This window comes from Equus caballus, chromosome 15 (assembly GCF_041296265.1).
Source record: "Equus caballus isolate H_3958 breed thoroughbred chromosome 15, TB-T2T, whole genome shotgun sequence".
NCBI lineage: Eukaryota > Metazoa > Chordata > Mammalia > Perissodactyla > Equidae > Equus > Equus caballus.
Window position 1 is genome coordinate 30,403,537 of NC_091698.1, and position 24,853 is coordinate 30,428,389.

The 24,853-nt window shown below is 43.0% G+C and overlaps 1 protein-coding gene across 6 annotated transcripts in view; it reads left to right on the forward strand.

The window, feature by feature from the left end:
* MERTK (MER proto-oncogene, tyrosine kinase) overlaps nt 1–24,853 on the forward strand; it is a 124,555-nt gene that overhangs the window by 2,762 nt on the left and 96,940 nt on the right. For 2 of the 6 annotated variants that reach the window (XM_023618730.2, XM_070235136.1), the window contains exons 2-3: nt 14,041–14,133; nt 18,918–19,229. In XM_023618730.2, the coding sequence (XP_023474498.2) occupies nt 14,041–14,133; nt 18,918–19,229 (405 nt within the window). Of the gene's footprint in view, nt 1–14,040; nt 14,134–18,461; nt 18,708–18,917; nt 19,838–24,853 lie in introns of those variants that run through there. The other 4 variants (XM_070235138.1, XM_070235137.1, XM_023618728.2 and 1 more) reach the window with 4 other exon arrangements.

A 24,853-nucleotide genomic window follows, 5' to 3' on the forward strand; every position in this document is an offset into this window, starting at 1 on the left:
GCTAACAGTCAGGGGCTGCCCTCAGCAGCCAGAGGCCATCCACAACTCCTTGCCACATGGGGTTCCCCAACATCATCAAAGCATGCAAGCCAAGAAGGCAATAGAGTCTGCCAGCAAAATGTCAGTCACAATCCTAGATAATCTAATCATGGAAGTAGCAGCCCATCACCTTTGAGGGTTAGAAGCAAGTCACACTCAGAGGGAGGGGATTACATAAGGATGCAGGGGTCGTTGGGGGCCATCTCAGAAGCAGCCTACCTACTATGGTCTCCAATATCTGTCTGATAACTATAAGGTTATAAACTACCCATTTTAGCCAAGACAGTGAAATGCATGCCAGGCTCCTCCTCTCCTCTGAGCCCTTGCCACTGCCTGCCCTCAGCCCTTTGTCTCTGGGCCTGCACAGGGCCCTACAGCCAACCTCATCTCACCCTCTAGTTATCAACAATCTCACAGTCTCAGAAACTACCCAATGGACGTTTGTTAAAGCAATGTCTTGTATTTTTTAACTACTACTACAGAGGAGAAACAGGGAAAACGAGCTGCTTCTCAAACACCTGAAATCATACTTGATTTTTATAGGGTTAGAAAAACAGGACCCAAAAAGTCAGAGAACAAAGGAAAAAGAAAAAAAATATGGAGTTCACTAGCAGTTCATTTACATGGTAAATGATGAACAACAGGTATAATTAATGAACTGTCACATAACCATGTTTTCTGAATTTATTCAACTTTCCAATACATCGTTCACAAACTTGAAGTCAATTCAAGCTTAGGAGTTAGGATTTATATTTGAAGTAGGATGACCAACCGTCCCAGTTTTCCCAAGACTGAGGGTTCCCAGGACATGGGACCTTCAGTTTTAAAACCAGGCATCCTGGACAAACTGGGACTACTGGTCACCCTAATTCAAAGTGAAAAAAGTCAGGCTTTATAAACATCTGAGCAAACCCTCACCTTCTGGGACCTTGGGTACTGGGATATTGCAGGGAAATGAAACCCAGAGCATATAAAATACGTCTTCTGCATTGCAAACTTCTGGCTAGTCTGGCTGGCCAACTTTATGTCTCACAAGGTATTTGTCACAACAGTTCTGAGACCAGGGGCAATTTATAGCATTGCACTGAACAGACAGGAAGTCTAAAATTCTGGGAAATTAGGGGCTTTATTCATTTAATCAAAGCTTGTCCCATCTTAAAGGGGAAGTTCATATTTCTGATTTAAAATTTTTCCTTCTGAAAGAGAGTGTTTACAATATTTTTATTCCACAATTTATATAGTACCTTTTCCAATGTCAATAACCCACTTCCCCCAAGAAAAACACAACAATTTTATTTTTATTTTTTACTTATTTATTTTTTTTGCTGAGGAAGATTAGCTCTGAGTTAACATCTTTTGCTAATCTTCCTCTTTTTTTTGCTTGAGGAAGATTAGCCCTGAGCTAACATCTGTGCCAGTCTTCCTCCACTTTACATGTGGGTCGCTGCCATAGCATGGCTGACGAGTGGTATAGGTCCACACCCGGGATCTGAACCCATGAATCCAGGCCCTTGAAGCAGAGCATGCCAAACTTAACCATGTCACCACAGGGCTGGCCCCAAAAACTCAACAATTTTGAGAGCTGTAATTATAGATTAAATTCAGAGTAGGTGGCATATGGAAACTAAATAATAAAAGATTGGATTCAACCATCTGTTCTACAGAGGCAACTCTGATGTAATCAAAGGAAAATTGATTAGTACCCTTTGTATCAAGTTCTCGCTTCCAGGTTCTGATTTTGACCAGGAATATTTTACTATTTTAAGCCTTTGGGTCTCTTTGCTATTGCTATAATTGCTAAAATAGTGGGCAGCAAGAGTTGCGATTGTGACCATAATGGACTTTTCCTAGTACAGTGAATATGTTATTGTATGGTACTGAATGGGGACACTAGCTACAAATGGCACCAAGCTGTCATTCTGTGGATGGGATGACAGCCCTAGTAATGCAACAAACAACCAAGAAAATACTTTCTAAAATCCCTCCATGGTAACGGTATTCTTAGCCATTGTTCATTCCTAACTAATCCCAGGGGTGGAGAGTCTACCAAGCAAGGGTCAGTAGTCGAGGTTGGTAGAGAAGGAGTGACACCATATGCTGAGAGAGAAGAATTACAAGGCTTGAATTCTCACTTCCCTAGTTAATAGGTTTAGAGTTAACTTGTATAGTATTTACATTTCTGCCTCTGCAAAAAAAATGCTTCCCGATTTCCACAGGTAAATGTGTGCTTTACATCATTCTCTATACCTTTTCAAGAACTCTGAGGTGTCTGAGATTTTACCCTGTCTGCCTGCTACAGTTCCATGAACGCTGGTAGAAGCCAGCAATCTGCTGGGTCAGAGGTGAAGAATAATTTACTACTTACAGCAGTGGCAGCAGAGTATCAGCATTTTCGGGCCAGTTCCCTGAGCCCTAATCCCCACAGGGTGACAGGGTGACATGAAGAAGGCCAGATGACATCTGCAAACACACTGGGTTGCATCACAGGAAAGGAACAGTGAATTTAGGAAACCCAAATCTGTAATAATGGGCAGTGAGAATGTCGGCCCTTCGCTCAAAGGGAGACAAGATCTCCATCTTCTAAGGCTGTAAGCAAACCTGCCCTTTGCTCCAAAGGCAGACACTATCTCTATCTTCCAAGGTTGTCCCCTACACAAAGGAACAGGGCTACCTTAGCAAGACAAGCAGAAACATAAGAGACCCATGAAGAACTGTCTCCCAAAATGGCAAAGTATAACTTCCATTTTAATGAAATTTTATTATTAACTAGCACCTCCTCTCCAATATCAAAGTTTCTTCTATACGAGTAAACTGAAAGACATAGAACCAAATTTCATAAAGTCATTTCTTGCTGTGCAACAATATTATCACAAACCTAGTGGCAATACACATTTATTGTTATCTCACAGTTTCTATAGTCAGGAATCTGGGCGTGGCTTAAGTGGCTCTTTTTCTTTTTTTTTTCCTGAGGAAGATTAGTCCTCAGCTAACATCTGTGTCAATCTTCCTCTATTTTGTATGTGGGTCGCTGCCAGAGATGGCTGACAAGTGGTGTAGTTCTGTGTCCAGGATCTGAACCCAGGAACCTGGGCCATCAAAGCAGAGCACACTGAACTTAAGCACTATGCCACAGGGCCGGCCTTTTCTGATTAGGGTCTCACAGGAGTGTAATCAAGGTCTTGGCTGAGATTGTGGTCTCTTCTGAGGTTCTCCTAAAGAAGGCTATGCTTCCAATCTCACTCAGGTTCTTGGCAGAATTCAGTTTCCTGCAGCTGTAGGACTGAGGGATTTGGTTTCTTGCCGGCTGTGGGTTGGAAGTCACCCTCAGTTCCAAGAGGCTACCCATAGTTCCTTGCCTCATGGGGTTCCCCAACATGGCCACTTGCTTCCTCAAAACCATCAAGGGAGAAAGCAAGCAACTCCAGCAAAATGAGTGCTACAGTCTATGTAAGAGAGCTGGCTGTTGGCCGCTTCAGATAATTTATGTGAGTGAGGAAAAGTCTTTCTGAGGAGGGCACATTTTAGCTGAGACCTGCAATGAGGAGGAGCCAGCTGTGAGAAGATGAGGTGGGGGTGAGGAGCATTCTGGGAAGAAGGAACAGAAAGTAGGAAATGGAGCTATACCCACAGACAGAAAATACCATCATAGCATGATAACACTGTATTTTATTTCTCTGTCTGTTTTCTCTATCATCCAGTGAGCCGTACAAATTCTCTCAGAATCTTCAACACCTATTCCATAGTAAACAGTAAAGCTGTTTAATGAATGGATGGATTTATTCATTTAGAATCACTTTATTAAGCCTTCATGTACCAGGGACTTCAGAGCTACAACATGACCATGTAAAGGCCTGTGCCTTCAGTGAGCTCACAGTGTGGACGCAGAGTTGCAAACAATGATGAACACGAAGAGGTCAGTGCTATCAGGGCTAACACAGCACTGAAGAAAGAATGACGTCTCACTCTATTTGAGGGATTTGGGGAAACTACATAAAAGGGGTCTTGAAGGACACCTAAATTAGTGGGGAGCATAAATAAGAAAAGGCATTTTAGGCAAAGGAATCAGCTCGAGCAAAGGCGTGGAGGTGAAAAGTCTTTGGCTGGTTTGCAAAAACCCCAAGAAGTCTAGGAGCAGAGAAAATAAAACCAGGAGTATGTGTGGAAAGAGGAATGGCAGGCCAGGAGGCTTATCCAGGAAGTGTCTAAAATCACACCAAAAGGACAAAGAAGCCAGCGCCAAGGTGTGCCACAGCCTAATGGGGTCATTTGAGCATCATGAAGAGTAATGATCACAATGGATTAAAACATGTCAGATAGGTAAAAATGTATGCATTCATCATGATACTACACAAAGAAAACCTTATTGGTTAACATTGGAGCTTGCTATGCACTAACTCATTTCTCTGAAATTTGATAATTATGGTGAAAGAATCCAGCATTTATCCAGTCCTTCCTCTGTAATCTCTGTATTTCTGAATAACCGATGAGTTGGTGAAAGAAAGTTCTTTTTTTTTGAGGAAGATTAGCCCTGAGTTAACTGCTACCAATCCTCCTCTTTTTGCTGAGGAAGACTGGCCCTGAGCTAACATCCGTGCCCATCTTCCTCTACTTTATATGTGGGACGCCTACCACAGCATGGCTTGCCAAGCGGTGCCATGTCCACACCCAGGATCTGATCCGGTGAACCCCAGGCCACCAAAGCGGAATGTGCGCACTTAACCGCTGTGCCACCGGGCCAGCCCCGAAAGTTCTTCTTATAAAGAAACCCCAGTTAATAAAGAGAAGTATTGGAAGTATTAGAAATTCACTGTTCTAGGATAAAAGACTTGAGAGACATATCAAAATGCAATATGAAGACTTTTTTTGACTCTTTTGACCTGAACAAACCAACTGTTAAATGACGTCTTGGACTCAACCAAGGAAATTTGAATATGTACTGAGTATTAGATGACATGAAAGAATTATTAATTTGTTATAAATTGTTAATTGTTACATATAATAATGGTGATTAAGTTAAAAAATCTGTATCAGTTTGAGATGCAGATTAATTTAAGGTAAAATAATAAGTCTTGGATTTGTTTTAAAGTACTCAAGCTAAAAACGAGGGGATGGAGGAGATAGATGAAACTAGATTGGGAAAATATTGATAATTGTTGATGGGTAGGTGAGGGTTCTTTACTAAAAGTGGAATCACTTTTGCCTATGTTTAAAATTTTCCTCAATAAATAGTTTTAAGAAGCAAAAATATTAATAAATTATTAAATAAATAAATGCAACCTTTTCAAAGACTTCCCTGACCACTTTATCTAAACTTGGTACCCAAAGTCCCACACTATGACCCAGTTTACTCCCTTTATAAAACTTTCCACAAGTTGTTCTTTTTAAACATTTATTTATTTGTTTCTTAACTCCTTCTCTAGATTATAAGCTCCTTCCTATTCATGACAGTGGGGCAGCACCCTCCACTTAGCACATACCACTCAGCCTGGAATAGAAAGGATGAGCGATACATATTTTTTAAGTGAGTGAATGAATGCATGCATGAATGAGCAACAAAACCAGATTCTGGTGAAGGTGGGAATAGTGAGCACTCTCAGGCACTGGCAACGAGAGTGTAAATGGGTACACTTCTCAGGAAGACAGACAGCGGGGCAAAGATGAATAGACTAGCCTGCTTACATCATGGAGGGAAATGGAAACAACCTAGGTATTCAACTATAGGGGACTTCTAGGTAAAAATGGTGGATTAAACAGAGTGCTCCTTCCCCAAACGCAGCTAACAACAATAAAGGATTTTTTTAAGGAACAAACTTAAGGGGACGGGGTGCATGGGAAAGGAGACAATAGCTCCAATATTTTGGAAGCTGTAAAGCAGCAGAGTGACAAATTACTTAAGTTACTTAGGAAAACTGAATATTTAGCAACAATGGAGGAGAGGTAAGCATTAAGCCAGATTATACCACAAAACCACAGAGGTCTCAGGAGTTGGTGGCATCAGGTACCTCTAGATGTGGGTGTGAAGACAGAGGTGACAGAGTGCTAAGATGAGAAGGTTGGGTTGAGAGTCTATTTAAAAATGTGTCATATCTCCCCACTCCTACCCACCACAGTTAAATAACTGTGACTCCCCCGTTAGGACAAAAGCCTGGAGAGATGAACAGACAGTCTCTGGTTGGGGAACACTAAGCGCAGTTAAAGGGGGTGACACCGTGGTGAAAATAAGGAAATGTGGCATATTGAATGTTGACATGCAAACCTCCACACCAACCTCCACTCTAGTCCCCTCCTATAATCACCCAGAATCCAGCAACTGGTCTCTACTGTTCAGTGAGGAGAATGGGAGTCTTCTCTGCAGGATCTAAGTATGCCAAGGGGAAAAAAATCTAAAGGCATTGATATCAGGAGTTCCCAAACCAGAAATCTCACTGTCAACAAGTTTATCCATACAGTCAAAGTTTCTAAGCAATCTTTTAGTCCTCTACTCTTAAATATAAACAGTGTGTGGTTTTAAAAATGGCTGCACTATTACTGAGAGGTGGGTCTAATTCATGTCCCCTTCAATCTGAGCTGGCTTTAGTTACTTGGTTTTAACCAATAGAATGCAGTGGAAGTAATGCTGCCTTATTTCTGTGGCTAGATCAAAAGAGGCTATGCAGTTCCCATTTTGTTTACTCTTGTAAGCCACCATGTAAGAGTCTGACAACTCTGAGACCCTCACACTGTGAAAAACTCATGCCACGTGGAGGCACTCTGGTCGAAAGTCCCAGCTGAGCCCAGCCTTTGAGTCATCTCAGCTTTGGCGGGCGCCGAGTTAAGAAACCTGCAGATGAATCTGAGCCCCCAGCTGTCCAAATCTTCCCAAGTGAAGTTCCAGACATTGTGGAGCAGAGAGGAGCCATTCCTGCCATGTCCTGGAAGAGTCCTGACCCACAGACCTCATGAGCATAACCACATGTTTGTTGTTTTATACCACTAAGTTTGGGGTCACTTGTTATGCAGCCGAAGATATCTAGAAGAGACAGACAATCAGGAATAAGCAGACATCAAGGAAAGCCTCTGTACTAGGTTGAATAGTATCCCCTACCCTACCCTGCAAATTCACGTCCACCTGGAACCTCAAAATGTGACCTAATTTTGAAATAGGGTCTTTGCATATATGATCAAGTTAAAGTGAGTTTATACCAGATTATGGTTGGCATGAACCCAATGACTAGGATACTTACAGGAGAGGAAAATTTGAACACAGAGACATAAACACACACGGAAGGAATATGGCCATGTGAAGATGGAGGCAGAAACTGGAGTCATGCTGCCACAAGCCAAGAAACACCAAGGATTACTGGCCACCAGCAGACCCAGGGAGAGAAGCACGGGATGGTTTCTCCTTCAGAACCGCCAGAAGGAACCAACCCTGGAAACACTTTGATTTTGGACTTCTGGCCTCCAGAACGGTGAGAGAATACATTCCTGTTGTTTTAGGCCACCCAGTGTGTGGTAATTCGTCACAGCAGCCCTAGAAACTAACACAGCCTCTAATGCTAAAAACAAAAGCAATGAAGAAAAAGCAACTTGGAACAAAGGGAGAGAGAAGACAACTTCAAAAAAAAATTAAGGTCTTCAAACTGCTAAGAGAAGTTAAAAAATGATATTACAACATGAATTAGGAATAGTATACCATAAAAAAGAATAAGCAGAGAACAGAAAAGAATCCTAAGAAATTAAAATATAATCATAGAAAGAAAAAACTTACTAGAAGATTTATAATAGAAAACAAAGAAAATCTCCTAGAAGGTAGAACGAAAAGACAAGGAAATGGAAAAAAGGTAAGAAAATTAGAAAGTTGGTCCAAGAAATCAAAATCCAAATGAGAGTTTCAAAAAGAGAGAACAGGGAAAAGAGAGAGCACAAAATCAATAAAACCAAGAAAATTTCCAGAACAGAAAAATATGATTTACTTATTGAAAGAACCATCAAATGCCCGTTACAGTGAATGAGAAAAGATGTAAACCAAGGCTTATCTGTGAAATTTCAGAATAATAGGGATAAAGAAAAGATACATTTTTGAAGAGATAAAATAGATCTTACACAAAGTGTTATGAGCCAGAATAGCTTCAGACTTGTAGTAGCTTGATTGCATTAAGGGCCCTAATTAATGGCCTCCCTGTATCCATAAGCTTTTACCTGTAACTTTGTAGCCCCTTCCTACTCTACGGCCTTGGCCATGTGACATACCCTGGCCAAAGGTACAGGAGTAAACTTGACACAGAGGATGGTAGAAGTGCTTACGTATTTCTTCTTCCTCTCTTGTCTCTCTGAGTCTCCATGTGTACATGCACAGGCTAGTGGGTTACAGAGATATGAAAGACATGTGGGAAAGAACCAAGGCCATCTTAGACCAGCCAACAGTTGATCACCAAACATGGGAGAAAGCCCAGCCATGATCAGCAGAATTACCCATGCTTGGATAAACTCAGCCAAGATACACACATAAAACAAAACAAAACAGAGCCAGCCCTGATGATCTAGTGGTTAAAGCTTGGTGCTTTCATCACTTTGGCAGCCCGAGTTCACTTCATGGTGGTGGAACCACACCACCCATCTGTCGGTTGCCATCTGTGGCGGCAGCTCACATAGAAGAACTAGAAGGACTTACAACTAGGATATACAACCATGCACTGGGCTTTGGGGAGAAAAAAAAAAGGAGGAAGATTGGCAACAGATATTAGCTCAGAGCAAAGCTTTCCCTGCAAAAAAAAGTTTTAAAAAACAACACAAAACAGAGGCCTGCCCAGTGGCATAGCAGTTAAGTTCGTGCACTCCACTTTGGCGGCCTGGGGTTTGCCAGTTGGGATCCTGGGTGTCGACCTATGCATGGCTTATCAAGTTGTGCTGTGGCAGGTGTCCCACATATATAAAGTAGAGGAAGATGGGCATGGATGTTAGCTCAGGGCCCACCTTCCTCAGCAAAAAAAGAGATGGATTGGTGGCAACTGTTAGCTCAGGGCTAATCTTCCTCCAAAAAGAAAAAAAAGAAAAAAACAAAACAAAACAAAAATCCAAACAACCCATAGATTCATGAGCAATAATAAATGATTTTTTTATGCCACTGAGTTTTTGGATGGTTTGTTATACACAACACCTAACTATTACAAAACTCCTCAACATCAATATTACAAGCTGGAAAGCAATATAAAATTCTAAAATTCTATAAAATTCTAAAGGAAGATTATAAACCTAAAATTCTGAACCTAGAAAAGCTATCAATCAAATAGGAGAATAAAGACACATTCCAAAATACAAGGTCTCAACATTTTGCTCCTGGAAACAGAGGATTTGAACAATACTATAGACCAAATGAACCTAACAGACATATACAGAACATTCTATCTGACAACAGCAGAATACACATTATTCTCAAGCACATGGAACATCTTCTAGGATAGATCATATGTCAGTGCAAAAAACAAGTCTTAGCAAATTCAAGAAGATTGAAATTACACCAAGTTATCTTCTCTAACCACAATGGTATGAAATTAGAATTCAATAGCAGGAGGAAAATTGGAAAACTCACACATAAGTGGAAATTAAACAACACTCTCCTGAACAATCAATGGATTAAAGAAGAAATTAAAAGGGAAGTAAAAAAGTATCTTGATAAAATGAAAATAAAAACAACATACCAGGGCCAGCCCAGTGGCCAAGTAGTTAAGTTCGCGTGCTCCACTTTGGCGGCCCAGGGTTTCGCCAATTTGGATCCTGGGCATGGACCTGGCACCCCTCATCAAGCCATGTTGAGGCAGTGTCCCACATAGCAGAACTAGCAGGACCTACAACTAGAATATACAGCGATGTACTGGGGAGCTTTGGGGAGAAGAAGAATAAGAAGAAAGATTGACAACAGATGGTAGCTCAGGGCCAATCTTTAAAAAAAAAATTATGGGGGCCGGCTCCGTGGCCGAGCGGTTAAGTTCGCGCGCTCCGCTGTGGTGGCCCAGGGCTCAGATCTTGGGCGCAGACATGGCACCGCTCATCAGGCCACGTTGAGGCGGCGTCCCACATCCCACAACTAGAAGGACTTGCAATTAAGATATACAACTGTGTCGGGGGGCGGGGTTTGGGGACATAAAGCAGAAAAAAAAAAATTATGGGATGCAGCAAAAGCAGTTCTAAGGGAATTTTTTTTTAAAAGATTTTATTTTTTCCCCTTTTTCTCCCCAAAGCCCCCCAGTACATAGTTGTATATTCTTCATTGTGGGTCCTTCTAGTTGTGGTATGTGGGACGCTGCCTCAGCATGGTTTGATGAGCAGTGTCATGTCTGCGCCCAGGATTCGAACCAACGAAACATTGGGCTGCCTGCATCAGGGCCCGTGAACTTAACCACTCGGCCACGGGGCCAGCCCCTCTAAGAGGGAATTTTATAGCTATAAATGCATACATCAAGAAAATAGATCTCAAATAAACAACCTCAAGAAACTAGAAAAAGAACAACCTAAGCCCAAAGTTAGCATAAGGAAGGAAATATTAAAGATTAGAGTAGAAATAAATAAAATAGAGAACAGGAAAACAACAGAAAACATTAACAAAACTAAGAGTTAGTTCTTTGAAAAGATAGACAAAATTGACAAACGTTTAGCTAGACTAACCAAGAAAAAAAGAGAGAGGAGCCAAATCAACAAAATTATAAATGAAAGAGGAGACATTACAATTGATACCAAAGAAATACAAAGGATCATTAGAGACTACTATGAACAACTATACACCAAAAAACTGGACAACCTAAAAGTAATGAATAAATTCCTAGAAACATGCCACCTACCGAGACAAAATCACGCAGAAATAGAAAATCTGAACAAACCAATTACTAGTAAGGAGATTGAATCAATAATCAAAAACTTCCCAACACAGAAAAGTCCAGGATGAGATGGCTTCACTGGTAAATTCTACCAAATATTTAAAGAATTAGTACCAAGCCTTTTCAAATTCTTCCAAAAAATTGAAGAGGAGGGAAGATTACCAAACTCGTTTTACAAGGCCAGCATTATACTGATACCAGAGCCAGAAAAGGACACTACAAGAAAAGAAAACGATAGGCCAATATCCCTGATGTACATAGATGTAAAAATCCTCAACAAAATATTAGCAAACCAAATTCAACACTACATTAAAAGGATCATACACTATGATCAAGTGAGATTTACTCCTAGGTTGCAAGGATGTTTCAACAAATGTAAATCAATAAATGTGATACACCACAGGAAGAAAAGGAAGGATAAAAATCATATGATCATAACAGATGCAGAAAAAGCATTTGGCAAAATTTTACATCTTTTCATGATAAAAATTCTTAACAAAACAGGTATAGAGGCAATGTACCTCAACATAACAAAGGCCATATATGACAAGTCCACAGCTAACATCACACTCAACAGTGACCTTAAAGATCAGGAATAAGACAAGAGGGCCTACTCTCACCGCGTCTATTCAACATAGTACTGGAAGTCCCAGCCAGAGAAATTAGGCATGAAAAAAACCAAAAGGCATCCAAATCAGAAAGGAAGAAGTACAAATGTCTCTGCTTACAGATGACATAATATTATATATAGAAAACCCTAAAGACACCAACAAAACACTCATAACTAATAAATGAAACCAGTAAAAACACAAGATACAAAATCAACATACAAAAAAACCAGTTGCTTTTCTGAACAGTGAACTATCAGAAGAGAAATTAAGAAAACAATCCCATTTACAACAGCATCAAAGAGAATGAAATACTTAGGAGTAAGTTTAACCAAGGAGGTGAAAGATCTGTACACTGAAAACTATGACACATTGATGAAAGAAATTGAAGAAGTCATAAATAAATGGAAAGATATTCTGTGTTCATGGATTCGAAGAATTAATATTGTTAAAATGTCCATATCACCCAAAGTAATCTACAGATTCAATGCAATCCCTATTAAAATTCCAATGAAATTATTCACAGAAATAGAAAAAACTATCGTAAAATTTGTATGGAACCAGAAAAGACACTGAATAGTCAAAGCAATCTTGAGAAAGAAGTACAAAGCTGGAAACATCATACATCCTGATTTCAAACCGTATTACAAAGCTATAGTCATCAAAATAGAATAGTATTGGCATAAAAACAGACTCATAGGTCAATGGGACAGAATAGAGAACCCAGAAATAAACCCATGCATATACAGCTAACTAATTTTCAGCAAAGGAGCCAAGAATAAATAACTGGGAAAGATAGTCTCTTCCATAAATGATGCTGGGAAAACTAGGCATCCACATGCAAAAGAATGAAACTGGACCCTGAACTTAGACTACACACAAAAATTAACCTAAGATAGATGAAAGACTTGAATCTAAGACCTGAAACCAGGAAAATCCTAGAAGAAAATATAGGGGGTAAAGCTCCTTGACATTGGTCTTGGCAATGATATTTTAGATTTGATACCAAAAGCAAAAAAAAAAAAAAAAAAACACAAGTGGGACTACATCAAACTAAAAAGTTTCTGCACAGCAAAGGAAACCATCAACAAAATGAAAAGGCAACATATGGAATGGGAGAAAATATTTGCAAACCATGTATCTGATAAGGGATTAATATCCAAAACATACAAGGAAAACATACAACTCAATAGCAAAAAAACAAATAACCCAATTTAAAAAATGAGTAAAGGACTGAATAGACATTTTTCCAAAGACAGAGAAATGGCTAACAGGTCCATGAAAAGATTCTCGACATCACTAATCATCAGGATAATGCAAATCAAAACCGTAATGAGATATCACCTCACACCTGTTAGGATGTCTATTATTAAAAGGATAAGTGTTAACAAATGTTGGTGAGGATGTAGAGAAACAGGAACCCTTGTGCACTGTTGGTGGGAATGTAAACTGGTATAGCCACTGTGGAAAACAGTATGGAGGTTCCTTAAGAAATTAAACATAAAACTACCATAAGATCCAGCAATCCCACTTCTGGGTATACATTCAAAGGAAATGAAATCATTATCTCAAATATCTTTACTCCCATGGTCATTGCAGCATTTTCACAACAGCCAAGGGTATGGAAAGAACCTAAGGGTCCGTTGACAGATGAGTGGATAAAGAAAACGTGGTGTGTATATATATCTACCATGGCATATTATTTAACCTTTAAAAAGAGAAGGAAATCCTGCCATTTCCAACAACATAGATGAACCTGGAGGGCATCATGCTAAGTTAAATATGGTAAACTGAGAAAGACAAATACTGCATCATATCACTTATATGTGGAATCTAAAAAAAAAGTCTAACTCATAGAAACAGCAGAATGGCAGTTGCCAGGGATGGGGTGGGGGTGTGATAGGGAGAGTTTGGCAAAAGGGTACAAACTTTCAGTTACAATATGAATAAAAGCTGAGGATCTAAAGTATAACTTAGTGACTATAGTTGATAATATTGTGTTGAATAACTGAAATTTGGCAAGAGAGTAGAACTTACGTGTTCTCACCTCCAAAATACAAAAAAGAAAGAAAATCTGTGAAGTGATGGATGTGTTAATTAACTTTAACTTGATGGAGAGAATTCTTCCACAATGTAAACATACATTGAATCATCATATTGTATGCTTTAAATATATTACAATTTTATTTGTCAATTATACTTCAATAAAGCTGGAAAAAAAGAGTGGGTTATAAGAGAAATGATAGACGCACAGATCCACGGAACAGATAGTTGAGAAATGGGTACACACAAATATAACCAATTGATATTTTAAAATAAACTTTATTTTTTCAAACAGTTTAACAGAAAAACTGCAAAGATAGTTCAGAGAGTTCCCATGTACTCCACACCCGGTTTCCTCTATCTATTATTAATATTTTACATTAGTATGGTACAGTTGTTAAAATTAATGAACCAATACCAACACATTATTATTAATTAAAATCCATACTTTATTCAGATTTCATTAGTTTTTACCTAATGTCCTTTTTCTGTTCCAGGATCCCATTCAGGATACAACATTACTTTTAGTCATCATTTCCTCAGGCTCTTCCTGCTGTTTTTGATAACCTTGACAATTTTGAGGAACACTGGTAGGTATTTTGTAGAATATCCCTCACCTGGAATTTGTGTGATGTTTTTCTCATGGTAGACTGGGGATATGGATTTTGGGGAAGAAGACCGTTGAGACAAAGTGCCTTTTCATCACACCCTATCAAGGGTACATACCAAACACATGACATACCAGTGTTAATGTTAACTGTGGTCCCCTAGCTAGGGTAGAGTTTGTGAGGTTTTTCTACTTTGAAGTTACTTTTCCCAATTTCCATATTGTTCTCTTTGGAAAGAAGACAGTATGTGCAGCCTTCATTTAAGGAATGGGCCAATTGATTTTTTTTAAAAAGTTGTAAAAGCAATTCAATGGAGGAAAGATAGTGGTTTTGAACAAATAGTGCTGGAAGAATTGGATATCTATGTGCAAAAAAAAAATCTTGATCCATACTTCACACTGTTAACTCAAAATGGACCAAAGACCTAAATGTAAGAGTAAAACTACAGAACATTTAGAAGACAACATAGGTGTAAATCTTTGTGACCTTGGATTAGACAATGATTTCTTAGATATGGCACCCAAAGCTCAAGCAACCAAAGAAAAAAACTGATATACTGGACTTTATAAAAATTTTATGGTTTTGCACTTGAAAGGATACTATCAAGAAAGTGCAAAGATAATCCATAGCAAGGGAGGAAATATTTGCAAGTCATCTATCTGATGAGTCTACTATCCAGAATATAGAAAGAACTCTTACAACTCAATATAAAAAGACAACCTAATTTAAAAATGAACAAAGAATTTGAATAGACATTTCTCCAAAGAAGATAAACAAATGGCCAACAATTACATGAAAAGATAACCAATATCATTAGCAAGGAATATCATTTGCAAGGAAAATGCAAAATCAAAACCATAATAAGACACCACTTCACACCCACTAGGATGGCTATAATCCAAAAGGTGTAAAATAACAAATGTTGATGAGGATATGGAAACATTGGAAGCCTCCTACATCACTGGCAGCAATGCAAAATGGTGCAGCCACTTAGTAAAACAGTTTGGCAGATTCTCAAAAAAATTAAACCTAGAGTTACCATATAACCCAGCAATTCTACTCCTGGGTCTATGCCCAAGATAATTGAAAACATATGTTCACACAAACACTTTTACATGAATGTTCAAAGCGGAAACAACCCAAATGTCCATCAACTGAGGAATGGATAAACAAAATGTGGTATAGGCATAAGATGGGATATTATTCAGCTTTAAAAGGGAAAGAAGTACTGATACATGTTACAACATGGATGATCCTTGAAAACATTAAAGCTAGTGAAAGAAGCCAGTCACAAAAGGACACGTATAATTCCATTTACATGAAGTGCCTAGAATAGACAAATCCATGGAGACAGAAAGATTAGTGGTTTCCAGGGGCTGGAGATTGGGTCAGAAAGTGGGTGTGGGGGAAGAGAAAGTGACTGCTAATGGGTATGGGGTTTCTTTTGGGGTGATGAAAATGCTCTAAAATTAGATAGTGGGGTTGGTTGCACAAGTTTCTGAATACACTAAAAACTGATGAACTGTATACTTTAAAAGGGAGAATTTTATGTTATATGAAATATATCTGAGCAAAGTTTTTTTAAAAAAAAACTTAGATAAGACATCAAAAGCACAATACAAAAAAGAAAAAAAAGTGAATTGGATTTCATAAAAATTAACAGTTTTTGCTCTGCTAAACATGGTTAAGCAAGCCCCCCTGGTGGCATAGTGGTTAAGTTTGTGTGCTCTGCTTTGGCAGCCTGGGGTTTGCAGGTTTGGATCCCAGGTGCAGACCTGGCACCACTCGTCAAGCCACACTGTGGCAGCACCCCACATAAAATAGAGGAAGATTGGCACAGATGTTATCTCAGGGCCAATCTTCCTCACACACACACACAAAAACCCAAAAATAGAATATTATCCATAATTAAATCAAAAGTAGGTTTCGGTGGCTCCTGAGTTAAGCAGCAAGTCAAGTTACTTAGTCAGTACTTACTGAGTTAAGTACTCTCACACATTTGTCTGCTTCTGGAGTAAAGAGTCTGCAAATTCCACCTCAGGTCTTAAGTTCAGGTTGACAACAGTCCGTGTTGGCATTGTCAGTTTATTCTGGAAAGCCTATTATCTATGATATAGCCTTCAAGTGTGGCTCTTTTGATGTTTCTTCCAGAAGACCAGTTACCCTTGGGCAAGCTAGGATCCTCCGGAGGTGTTAACAGCTGGATTAACTCCAGCTATTTTGTTCTGAGTCCTCTGTTGTAGTACTTGTCCAGGCACACTGGGGCTCAAGCTGGGGCACATCTTTTCAGATTTAATAACTCTTTATTGTTGCCCATGGAGCTCTCCCTCACATCTCGATTGAGTCATGTGAACGTTTTTGGGACACCCCCCCCCCCCCCCCCCCGACACACACACACACACACACTAATTTCTTCTGGGAGAAAGGAGAGAGAAAGCCATGTGTTCCAAACTCTAGATTTCTCAGAAAGACCAGAAACTTGGAAGAAGCCAAAAACAGTTGTTCCCTGGGCATCACACATTCCAGCTCCTTCGTTCAGTTGTTACCCAAACCAAGCAAAACTCTCTTAAAAGTGTCTGCCCATTCGTTCTCCTCAATATATAAAGCCGGTTAAAATATTTCCTTCAATCTTTGTGTACATTTTTCTCCCCTGACCAAAGGAATCAGAAAGATCTGTGTGTCTGCACCAGATTTGCTAGACGGCACATACAATGATAAGCTTTTATGATCTGTCTATCCCCCCAAATTGAGAAACAAAGAAATATAGAAAGAGTTACAGACAAACCTTTGTAAAAGATTAATTATTACATCTTGCTTTTGTGAAAAAGGGAGAAGCCTTTTTGTCCTCTCTTTAAATTCTCACACAAACAAAAAGAACTACAAGCTTAGGTTTTACAGCTTCAGCACACGTCAAAAGGCCATATAGGACTCAGGAACTCACCGGTCCAGCAGCTCCAGCAAACACACACATACACACACACACTTTTTTTTAATAGAATTGCACTCCTAGTGGGAAGCAAACAAGCCAACTAGCATAGAGAATGCCAGGAGATGACAGAGTACCCAGGGCAAACAGACAATCAAAAATTATTACCAATCAGATTTTCTATTGTCCACCATCTGGCAGAAAGCCAGATAGTCAGCCAATCCCAAGAAACTATGAGAACCAGATCTCTGTAATTTCAGGATGCTGTTCAGCAAGTGAATGCTTGCTCTTGGAGCCCCGAGCCCACACGCAAGACCTCCACCTCCTGAGGCGCCCATGGAGAAGACTCCTCCAGGTGCCCCGGTCTGCAGCCCTCATCTTTCAGTTATCCCAGTGCAAGTGCCAGTTATGTGAGGGAACGAGGCCAGGGGTTGGCCAACTTTTTCTGTAAAGGGCCAGACCCGATGGCTTTGTGGGCCATATTAACTCTGTCACAACTATTCGACCCTGCTGCTATAGCCCTAAAGCAGCCAGAGAGAATAAGCCCATGAATGGCTGCGTTCCAATTACACTTATTTACAAAAACAGGCAATAGGCCTGCAGGCTGCCGTTGGCTGACCCCTGTTTTAGATGACTCTAGTCCCTAGCCTAAGATCCCAGCAGAGATCAAAGAGCAAAGTCAAACTACCATCCCTGTGCCCTGTACAAATCTCAGACCCAGAATCCACGAATCTAATATAACTGCTGCTGTTTACCCCCACTGTTTGCGTGGTACGTCACACGGCAAGAGATAACTAGAACAGTTTTATACAAGGAAGGCCTTATCAAGAAAGTGAGATTTGAGCAAAGATTTGAAGGAGGAGAGTTAACTGAGAGGGTGTGAGACTGGCTGAAGAGCCTTCCAGGTAGAGGGAACAGTCAGTGCAAACCCCTGAGGGAGAAGAGTACCTGGTGTCTATGAGCAACAGCAAGAAGGCTATAGGAGAGCTGCTCTGCTGAGACGCCCTGGCGACCTGGCACATCTCCACACAGGCATGTGGGCAAGGCCGGACTGCAGTCTCGCCCAAGTCTTGTTGGACTGCCCTATGATTCCCCTTGGAGCAAGGGGAGGTAAGCCTGGTGAGCAGCTATTGGGAGCCAGTTTCATATCCCTATCTTGTGGGCGATGGCTGCAAGGCTGTTTTTCTTCCTTCTCTATATTTTCAGTTGAGCACAGGACTTTCCGTCTTCTTCCCTCCATGACTCCCCCTTCCCCCAAGGATACAGCCTCAGGCTCCTGTGTAAGTCTATAAAACTGCTTGGCTGCAGCTTAGAGTTGGTTGCTTAGCAGCAGAGCCGCCCACTGCTCATGTCTCTTCATTGGCCCCTCTGGCTTGGTGTCACCATGTGGGGCTATGGACTCAAGGAGCGGACACCATGCTGATTTTGCTTTTGCTGTCAGTATAAGTAATAACCTGTCCAAATTATTTGGGCTGGTTGTCTCCTTAGAGCCAAATCTACCTGAAGAGACCAGCTAGCCTAGGGCTCACACACTGCTTGACAAGAAACCAGCATGGATGTCAGTGGAGCAAGGAGATGAGGTCAGAGAGGAAAGGGTGCTCCAGGTCATGGAGGACCTTGTAGGCCACAGGTAGGACTTTGGCTCTTATGCAGCGAGAAAACAGGAACCACTGTAGAGTTTTCAGAGTTATGAGCAAGGAATGGCATGATCTGGCTCACGTTGTGAAAGGCTCACATTAAAAATGTTTCCTTTAAGCAAGAATGTATATAAATGTAACTTGTTGCCATTATTGGTAAAAGCGGCTTAGATCTCCTCTATGACTAACTTTCTCTGCTGCAGAGCCGTCTCTCTCCAATCCTGCGCTGCAGTTTTTCGGTGAGGTTCATCTCCCTCCACAAGCCTCACCTCTCTCTGACTCTTCAACGGGGCCCAGCAAAGACTTCTTCCCCAAGAACCGCTCCCCAGGAGGCAAAGAACTCCTCGACGCCGGGCGGGCTCTCACACCTTTGGCAGCACCCAGGGGGCGCTCAGCACGGAGCGGGGCCGCGGTGGCCCTAGCCTTTGGGAGCCTTGCTGCCTGGGTTTTCTGCGTCCGCTACGCCTGGACGGCGGAGTCGCCACGGCACCCCAACTGCTGGACCCTCCTCGTAGGTGAGGCGGCTGCGTCGGGTGCCGTCCACTCCTCTCCAACCTGGTCTCCTCCCTCTCCCCTCCCACCCCCACGTGCTGGACAGCGGGCCCGCGCAGAGACCTGGGCCCCTTTCTCCTCCCCACCTTCGGCCCTCCCTCCCTTCTACAGGTCTCCGATTCCCTCCCCCAGCCCGGTCCGCCCCGGCTCGGCCCCGGCCCGCCCCTCCCCGCCTCTCCCGTCCAGCCCCGGCCCCTTCCTTCCCCTTCGCGGCCCGCCCCTCCCGTCCTCCTTCCCGCCCCCTCCCCACCCCAGCGGGCTCCGTCCTGCGGACTCAGCCGCCAGCCCGCCCCTCCCCTCCAGCCCCAGTCGGCCCCGGCTCGGCCCCCGGCCCGCCCCTTCCAGCCCCCAGCTCCTCCCGCCGCGGCTCAGTCCCGCCACTCCGGCGCTGGCTGCCCAGGCCTCCCGGACCAGGCTGCTTCGCTGGCGCGCTTGGCCGGCGCCGCGGCAGGTTCAGGACGTCCATCTGTCCGTCGGTCCGGAGAGAATCTCCAGATCCGCGGCCCCAGGATGGGACAGGCCCTGCTGCTGCTTCTGCCCTGGCTCTTCCTCCCCGCGTTCTGGAGAGGAGGTGAGCGCGCGGGGCCGGGGGCCAGGCGCGGGGCCGGGGGCTCGCGGCCCGGAGCTCGAGGAGGGAGCGCGCCGGCTGCTGGGCAGGTTTGCAAACACCTCCCGCCGCCCAGCGGTGCCCGGGAGTGGAGCGCAGGGGCACCCACCAGCCCAGTGACAGGGCACTCAGGCTGGGTCGTGGGTAGGCGTCCCGGAGAAGCCGGGTATCAGTGGGCACCAAGGGCCCCCCTTTACCGCAGAGGAGGACATCGAGCTCGGCCGGGAACGCTGCAAGTCCCGAAGTTTTCTGCCGAGAGGAACGTTGGTGGCAGGTCCGGTCGGGAATGCGCCGAAAACTTTCTAGACATCGTCGTGTGGTTGGACTCCGGCTCCGGCGGGAGTTCTGGGAGCCGCAGACTCTGTCTCTCGAGGGACGCGCGCCCGGAGACGAGCACGCTGCGGGAGTGGGGGTCACGCCCCCGGTGCTGCGATCCACCAACGCCGGCAGTCGGCTGGGGAGAGACGGGGGTCCCAGCGGCTCCCACTGGGTCCTTATGGGCAATATTAGCACCCTTTTGTAGGGACACCCTGTGAGTGCGGGGCCCCTGGAAAACGGGGAAGCATTCTTTTCACCTCTGTTATTGCTGAATAGAATCTAATGTGCTTGGACAGGGTCTAGGTTTATCTCAGTTCTGCCAAATAGTGCAACAGGCATTCCAGAATAAGATGCTGGATTGATAAGTGGAGGCAAGGTAAGGCAGGTCCCATTCTGCATCGACAGCTTGTTTGGAGGGAAGTGATGACAGGCTAGAAGTTTGATCCCTGATGCGTTTCTTAAGGGAGCTGGACCCTTCTTAACCAGGCTTTACCAAAAAGAAAAAGAAAGGGAAAAAATAAGATACGCTAAATAAACACATCCCAGGCATTTTTGCTTAACTAAAAATTTTCTATTACCATTTAGCATGTGATTTTTGTCTCTTTTGACCATGAATAAGGCTGAGTAGCTTTCACCTATTATAAAGATGTTTTTTAAAGAATACCTGGAAAGTTCAATTTATAGTAAGCAATTTATAGAAAGTTTCTTCCTTTGAAGTTTTCCTTTGAAATCTCAGTTACTCAAATGAAACCTTAAGCAGTTGGTGGCAGGTCCCGTTGGGAATTACAAAAGCAATTGATAATTTGGGGCAACACAGCAATTTGAAACAAACATCAAAATCCAAAACCAAACAAAGAACTAAAACAGTTCTGTTCTCCACTCCCCCAAACCCTGAAATCCCTCAGCGTTTAGCCAGCTCCACTTTTCATAATCTGCAGTAAATCTGTTAGATTTTGCTACTGGCGAGGTGTTGGAGGTAGTGAATGTGGTGAAAATTATGGGAAAGTAACGGAAACAATAGTTTTGGTGTAAGATGGTAAAAAAATGGAGTTTTTCTTTTTCGAAATTTTTTGAAAGCTGAAATAAAAAATTTTGTAGCTGACAATCAGGTTTAGTCAGATAATCATAAAAGGTCTGTTAAAATTGCCCCAGCAGGAAGAATGAAACATTTCTCCAATGTTTCTTCTTCTGCCTTTTGTTTTTTATCTTACACTTACCTGTGAGATGTCTGACGGTATTACCTCTTACCTTGTGAAAAGCTAAAGAATGGGATTCTCACTGGCAGAATTGGAGCAGAGGTAAGAGTGCAATAGGAAGAGATTAAAATGTAGTTTTAAGATTTTAATTTTGCATATTGTGGGTGCAAGTGGTTTGCTTAGCAGACAGGAAAGAGAGAGAGAAAGACAGGGTGGAATGTGTGTTGACTCTACACCTTAGAGGAATGGATAAATGATTAAAATTTACGCATCACTTTAACCCAGGAATCCTGCCACCAACCCCATGCAAACAAACACCATCCCACAAAGACTCGCACAGAGAACTGAAACTGCTGACCCAGGGGCATTTCCAGGCTTTCCAGTCCGTCCTTTCTGCTCAGTCTCTGATGGGGGTGCCAGTGAGCAAGAAAACCAGGAAAAGAGTGACGGGCTGGTGGGCAGGGGAGAGGACAAGGAGGAGAAATAGAAAAGTGGATAAAAGTGAAGGACTCAGCCCGTGATGAAGCCATGCGTGCATTTAAACTCAACCCTTAGAACAAATTGGGCTTTTAAAATTCTTCATTGTTTGTGTTTCTCTCTCCAACTGATGCTGTAACTCATATTACCATATATTATAGACATTTTCCCAGGGAGAACTTTAGTTGTCCTGTTGCTTATGGGCTTTATCACAATGGCCTCAAATGCTTTTTGGAAGTATGCAGGGCACTTTTTAAAAATAATGCTGATTCACTTTCTTTTCTTTTTTTTTTTGAGAAAGATTAGCCCTGAGTTAACAGCTGCCAATCCTCCTGTTTTTGCTGAGGAAGACTGGCCCTGAGCTAGCATCTGTGCCCATCTTCCTCTACTTTATATGTGGGATACCTACCACAGCCTGGCATACCAAGTGGTGCCATGTCTGTACCCAGGATCCGAACCAGCGAACCCCAGGCTGCCAAAGCGGAATGTGTGCACTTAACCATTGTGCCACCAGGCTGGTCCCTGATTCACTTTCTTAAAGTGCTGAGTGGAACACAAATAACCAACTCTGATGGGTACCGGGGCCGGACCCTATGGTAAATTTTTTAAATATTTGTGTTCCACTCAGCACTTTAAGAAAGTGAATCAGGGACCGGCCTGGTTATTAACAGGTTGACTCTTTAGATGTCTGTGAATTGGGAACATGATGCCAGGTAGGGAAGCCCCAACCTTGGTTTAAATGGATTTCCCCTCACCTGCCAATGATCCCACATGTGTTATCCTGCTTCCCACGTAATAGCCAGAATGAGATTTTGAAGATGAATCTGATTGTGTTGTCCCCTTGTTTAAAATCCTCCAGTGGCTTCCCATTCCTTACCAGGGTTTGCAAGGACTCGCAGGGCCTCCCACTCCCTTTGACTCATTTCCAATTGCTCCCTGCTTTTTCATGCTGCTCCAGCCACAGTGTCTTCTTTCTAGCACTTTTGCGTGGAGGTTCTCTCTGGCTGGAATCTTTTCCTCAAGATCTCTGCATGCTGGCTCCTTCTTGTCATTTGGGTTTCAGCTTGGATGGTCTCCTGAAGAGGCCTTCCCTCACTCCCACCCCCAGCCAAGGTTGCACACACACTCTCTCTCTCTCTGTTACATTTAATTTCCTGATAATGCTTATCACTACCTGACAGTAAATGGCACAGCACATAGCCTGTTTCAGGTGCTGGGTGAGTATCTGTGGATAGTATCAAAGAACCAGGCCTCTGCGGGTCTCGCCATGTGCTCCTCCCCCTTCCCTCTTCCTACTGGCTTTTCCAGAAACAGAATTGCTGCAGCTCCCCTCCCTTGTGCTCGGGGCTTGGTGGATAGAAAACAATCTTTTATTTCGCTTTGACGCCAAAATGATTTCATTACTAGAAAAGTTAGGACATTGAAAGAAGATAGATTTGGGGACTATGTTAACCCCAATATGGCAATATTAACATATTTTATATTCTCTTAACTATTCCAACTAGGAAAAAAGTCAGAAGCTGAGTTTGCATGTTAAAAACACAGTTTTAGCTACTCTTGAACCAGGGGCAGGTTGTCTATCAGCCCAGGTAGTTGTGACCCTGAGCCCCTTGACTTTGGCCCATTGTCACTAAGTTAACTTTAACCAAGCACATGGCTCTGGGTTGGGATGCATCTCAGCAGGAAGTTAATTGTTATAAAAACTGAAAAAAAGTAGGCTCACCATGTGTACTTCTTGGAACGGGAATGGAAATGTTAACAGAGGCTTCAGCTCAGGGGCTGAGCAGCCAGCCAGCAAGCCCTGCTTCACGTCCAGCCTGGCTGGCCTGTGGGGGCCCCATGGCGGGTGGCTAACTCTCTGGACCTCAGTTTCCTCTCTGGTACAGTGGAACTCTTGGGAGGATGAAATGAGCTAATGGCACGTGGTAAGTGCTCCAAAAATATTAGCCATTATTACCAATGGTTCCCCTCTGTTCTTCTGCACTCAGATTTTGGGGTAATTGCTTTTCCTAGACAAAAGGTGTCAGGGGAGAAGATTCTTCTTTTCTCATGGAAAAGTATCCTAAATTGCAACTTGAAATATGAGGGCAGCCCTGCGGGCCCCTGCCACTGTTCATGGCAGTTTAGTGAAGCTGTGATGGGTTCTGGCCCAGAGCACTGAAGTCCTTGCTGTGGCTTTTTAGGATTTTGCTCCATAGGCGTTCTGCTAGCAAAACCCACGCTGTTGGATGAGCCAGGGCCTGCCCTGACCACCCCCCCCCCCCCCCATTGCCTTCCCGTGTTGAATTCAGCCTTAGAGCATAGTACAGGAATAGCTTCCTGTCATGTGCCTCTCAGGAAGGTATAAAAATGAAGTCCAATTCCTGCTTAACTTTTCCCATATAACTCTACTCCAGAGTGGGTGTGGCTTTGTTTTTGTATTTGTTTTGGTTTTGGTTTTTTGATCATAAACATCTCGAAAGTCCCTTGCCTTTTTACCTGCTAAAACTAGGTTTCCCTAGTGAAGCCTTTTGGCGGCAGTGGCTGCCACGTGAGCCTTTGTTTCTTAGGTTACACTCTGTGTACGTGTCTGAGTGTGCATGTGCAGGCCGTCCTCTAGCAAATGGAACAGGCAGGGGGCCCTGGGCACACTCCTGGCTCCTGGATCCTTCCTAGCCAGTGGCAGGTATGTGCAGCCCCCAGGCACCCTGAGGGGAGCCCTGCCTCCTTGCATCCTGCACTCTGGGCTTTTGCTCATCCCACACTGGAAAGTCACCTGCTCCCTGTCTTCACCTCTGCCTTGTCCGGCCCTCCTGCCTCCAGCTGAAATGCTGAAAATGCAGCCTGGTAGGGGTTGAGAATTCCATGAGGATCCGAGGGCCCCTCTGGGAGAGCAGGAGACTGAGACCTGCCAATCTGGCCCCGTCCCCCTCCTAGGCCTTCATTTTCTTGGTCTGAATTGTAGCTGTTCAACTATATGGAAGGTTCTTAACACAGAGGGCCAGGGTCT